At 61.2% G+C, this 2,600-nt stretch overlaps 2 protein-coding genes across 2 annotated transcripts, besides 1 other annotated feature; one reads left to right on the top strand and one right to left on the bottom strand.

Moving 5' to 3' along the window:
- Positions 1 to 72: 72 nt before the first annotated feature.
- Positions 73 to 96: a microsatellite.
- Positions 97 to 313: 217 nt separating this feature from the next.
- Tco025E_09587 (putative small GTP-binding rab protein) lies at positions 314 to 1,792 on the top strand (the record flags this gene model as incomplete). The annotated part of the gene is made up of 1 exon (XM_029376399.1): positions 314 to 1,792. One exon carries the CDS (start codon positions 314 to 316, stop codon positions 1,790 to 1,792), a length of 1,479 nt encoding a protein of 492 aa, XP_029223498.1.
- Positions 1,793 to 2,090: 298 nt separating this feature from the next.
- Tco025E_09586 (uncharacterized protein) lies at positions 2,091 to 2,456 on the bottom strand (the record flags this gene model as incomplete). Its single annotated transcript, XM_029376398.1, has 1 exon — positions 2,091 to 2,456. One exon carries the CDS (start codon positions 2,454 to 2,456, stop codon positions 2,091 to 2,093), a length of 366 nt encoding a protein of 121 aa, XP_029223497.1.
- Positions 2,457 to 2,600: the final 144 nt, after the last annotated feature.

Genomic DNA, 2,600 nt, shown 5'->3' with positions numbered 1-2,600 from the left:
CCCTTTTCTTTTCCCGTCCGCCTTTTTTTTTTGTTTCCTTCGGCCCGCGTGACTTCTCTCCGGCCCCCGCCACACGCACGCACGCACGCACGACACTCCCGGGGGAACAGGGCAAAGGGCAGAGCGGTAGGGTGCGGGATAAATAAGTAAATATATAATATATTTATACACTCAAGGGCAACGGACACGAGGCGCAGGCGGCGGCGTTGCGGGTCTGCCTGTTAGCGTTGCCGCGCGAAGGAAAGAAGGAGGAGGAGTGAGAGGTGGGAGCCGCGGGAGGCGCGTCTGCCGCCGTGCGTGCGCCGCGGCGGCCATGAGCGCCGTGAGTGCCTCGGGGCACGTGTCCAAGGCGGAGGCGGAGACGGCCACCGGCGACGCCAGCAGCGGCACGGAGTCGCTCGATGAGCAGGAGTTTGTGTTCAAAGTCGTCGTTGTGGGCGACTACGGCGTGGGCAAAACGTCACTCGTGAAGCGGCTGCTGGGTGTGCCGTACGCGCAGGACGGGGAGGCTGCGGCCCCGGCGCCGGCGGAGGAATCGCCCGCCGCGGGTAATCCCTGCAAGTCGGTGACGCCGACCGTCGGCACGGACTTCTTCTCACGCGTGGTGCACAACGTACGTCGTGGGCAGCACGTGCGACTGCAGTTTTGGGACACGGCGGGGCTGGAGCGGTACGCCGCGGTGCACGCCACCACGCACCGCAACGCCTCCGCCGTGGTGGTGGTCTTTGACGTGAGCGACAGGCGCAGCTTCGAGGGCCTGCTCTCGACCCACCTGGAGAGGGCCGCCCACTACAACCCGGAGTTGGACCAGCGCAGCGTGGTCGTGGTCGGGAACAAGACGGACCTCCTGCTGACGTCGAAAGAGACGCACGGGACGAGTACTGCGGCGGAACCCGTGACGCAGTTTGATCTCCAGTCGAAGCTGCTGGATTTGCTGCCGGACGTCCTCTACCACGAGGTGAGTGCCGTCACCAGCATTGGTGTGGGGGGCCTGCTGCACGACTTGTGCCAGTCACTGCTTAGCGTGCACAGCGGGGAGGAATCCACCACCTCACCGCCGGCGGAGGGGGAGGCAGCGAAGAAGCTGCAGCACTCCGTGCTTCCAAAGGGAAACAGCCCCGCCCCTGCCGTAGAGGCGACACCCGCGGCGCCTCCCGCGCCTCCGGCAGACGTGAAGGCGCCACTGGCGGCGGATGCGCACTCCCCGAAGGAACGCGTTGACGGCAGCGCGGCTCAGAGCGCCAGCGAGCGGCATGCCGACCCCCATCACTTGCCCCTTTCCAGGAGTGGGGAGCTGTCGGTGCACACGCAGCCGCCCTTCGATCCTGTTTCCGCGGTGCCTGTAGAGGAGACGGCGTCTCCGTTCGAGGATCACACCGTGGACGGCGGCCACATAAATTCCACGGACAACGATGCCTCCACCTCTCCGCCCAACGTGCCCCACACCGCGGTCAGCAACATCCGCTTCTTGGATCCCTCTGCAGTCCGAGAGAGGCGGGGAAGTCACCCCTCACTTTCCCACACCGAAGTGGACGAGGGTAATCGCCGGAAGTCGGTGGAGTACAGCAGCGCAGACTCTGCGGAGTTTCAGCGGGAGATCGAAGGTCGGTTTAGACGCGCCGAACTATTCGCAAGAAACAACGCCGCAGTTTCACAAGAATCTCAACCGCGGCAGCAGCAGCAGCAGAGGAAGAAGGCGTCCAAGGTAAATCTCTCGCACTGCTGTGGCCGTGGTGGCGGCGGCGGCGGTGGTGGATCGTCCGAGAATAATTCAAAAGGATGCAAGTGCTAGATTTCTTCTGGTCATTTGGGCATTTTCCCCCTCTTTTCCTGCTCCCGGTATATCCTTTTCTGCTGCAGCGATATTAAACTTGTTTGCTGTCGGCCCCTAAGGCTGGTGTGGCAACTGGTAGTGCGACTGCATCTCCCGGTCCCTTGGAATGGAAGCAAGTGTGTGTGTGTGTTGTAGGAAGAAAAAGAGTGCGTGTATGAAGGCGACATTCATGACGGCTCCCTACCAGGACGCTTTCTTCGCTTAGTTTTGTGTGTGCTTATGTCTCTTCTTTTGTTCTTTTTCCAATTATTTATTTTTATTTTATTTTTTGTTGCTGCTGTGCATGCGTGCCGGGTAGGCGGGTGCTTGCCGTCGGTCTTTCTCTGCCTGTCGCTGTGGGCCGCCGCCGCAGATGCAGCAGGATCTGAGTTATCCCACAAAGTGCAGGGACATGACTCTCCTTCGTGAGTCGCTGCAGCGGTTTGAGAAGGCAATGCAGCGCACCATGCTGGTGATGAAGGAGATGCGGAACGCGCTGGAGGAGGTGAGCGTGGCGTTCCAGGGCCTGACCTCCCTGAGTTGCTGCGGCGACGGCGCCAAGGCGACGATGCGGCGCTTCGTGGCGGAGGTGAAATAATACATGAATAGCAGCGGGCAGAGAGTCTATAACGACACGGATCATTTCCTCAATAATGACGGTGACGGGGAGCTGATGGTGGATGGGTGGATTGCCGGCGAGGTGCTGGCGCGGGCGCTGAGGGATTGTAAAGGGGTGAAGGACCGCAAGTCGTTCATGGAGTCCATCTTCAACCAACGCCGGTATTTA

This window comes from Trypanosoma conorhini (genome assembly GCF_003719485.1).
Source record: "Trypanosoma conorhini strain 025E chromosome Unknown Tco_14.4_contig_01181, whole genome shotgun sequence".
NCBI classification, from domain to species: domain Eukaryota; phylum Euglenozoa; class Kinetoplastea; order Trypanosomatida; family Trypanosomatidae; genus Trypanosoma; species Trypanosoma conorhini.
This window is presented reverse-complemented; position numbering and strand designations above follow the sequence as displayed.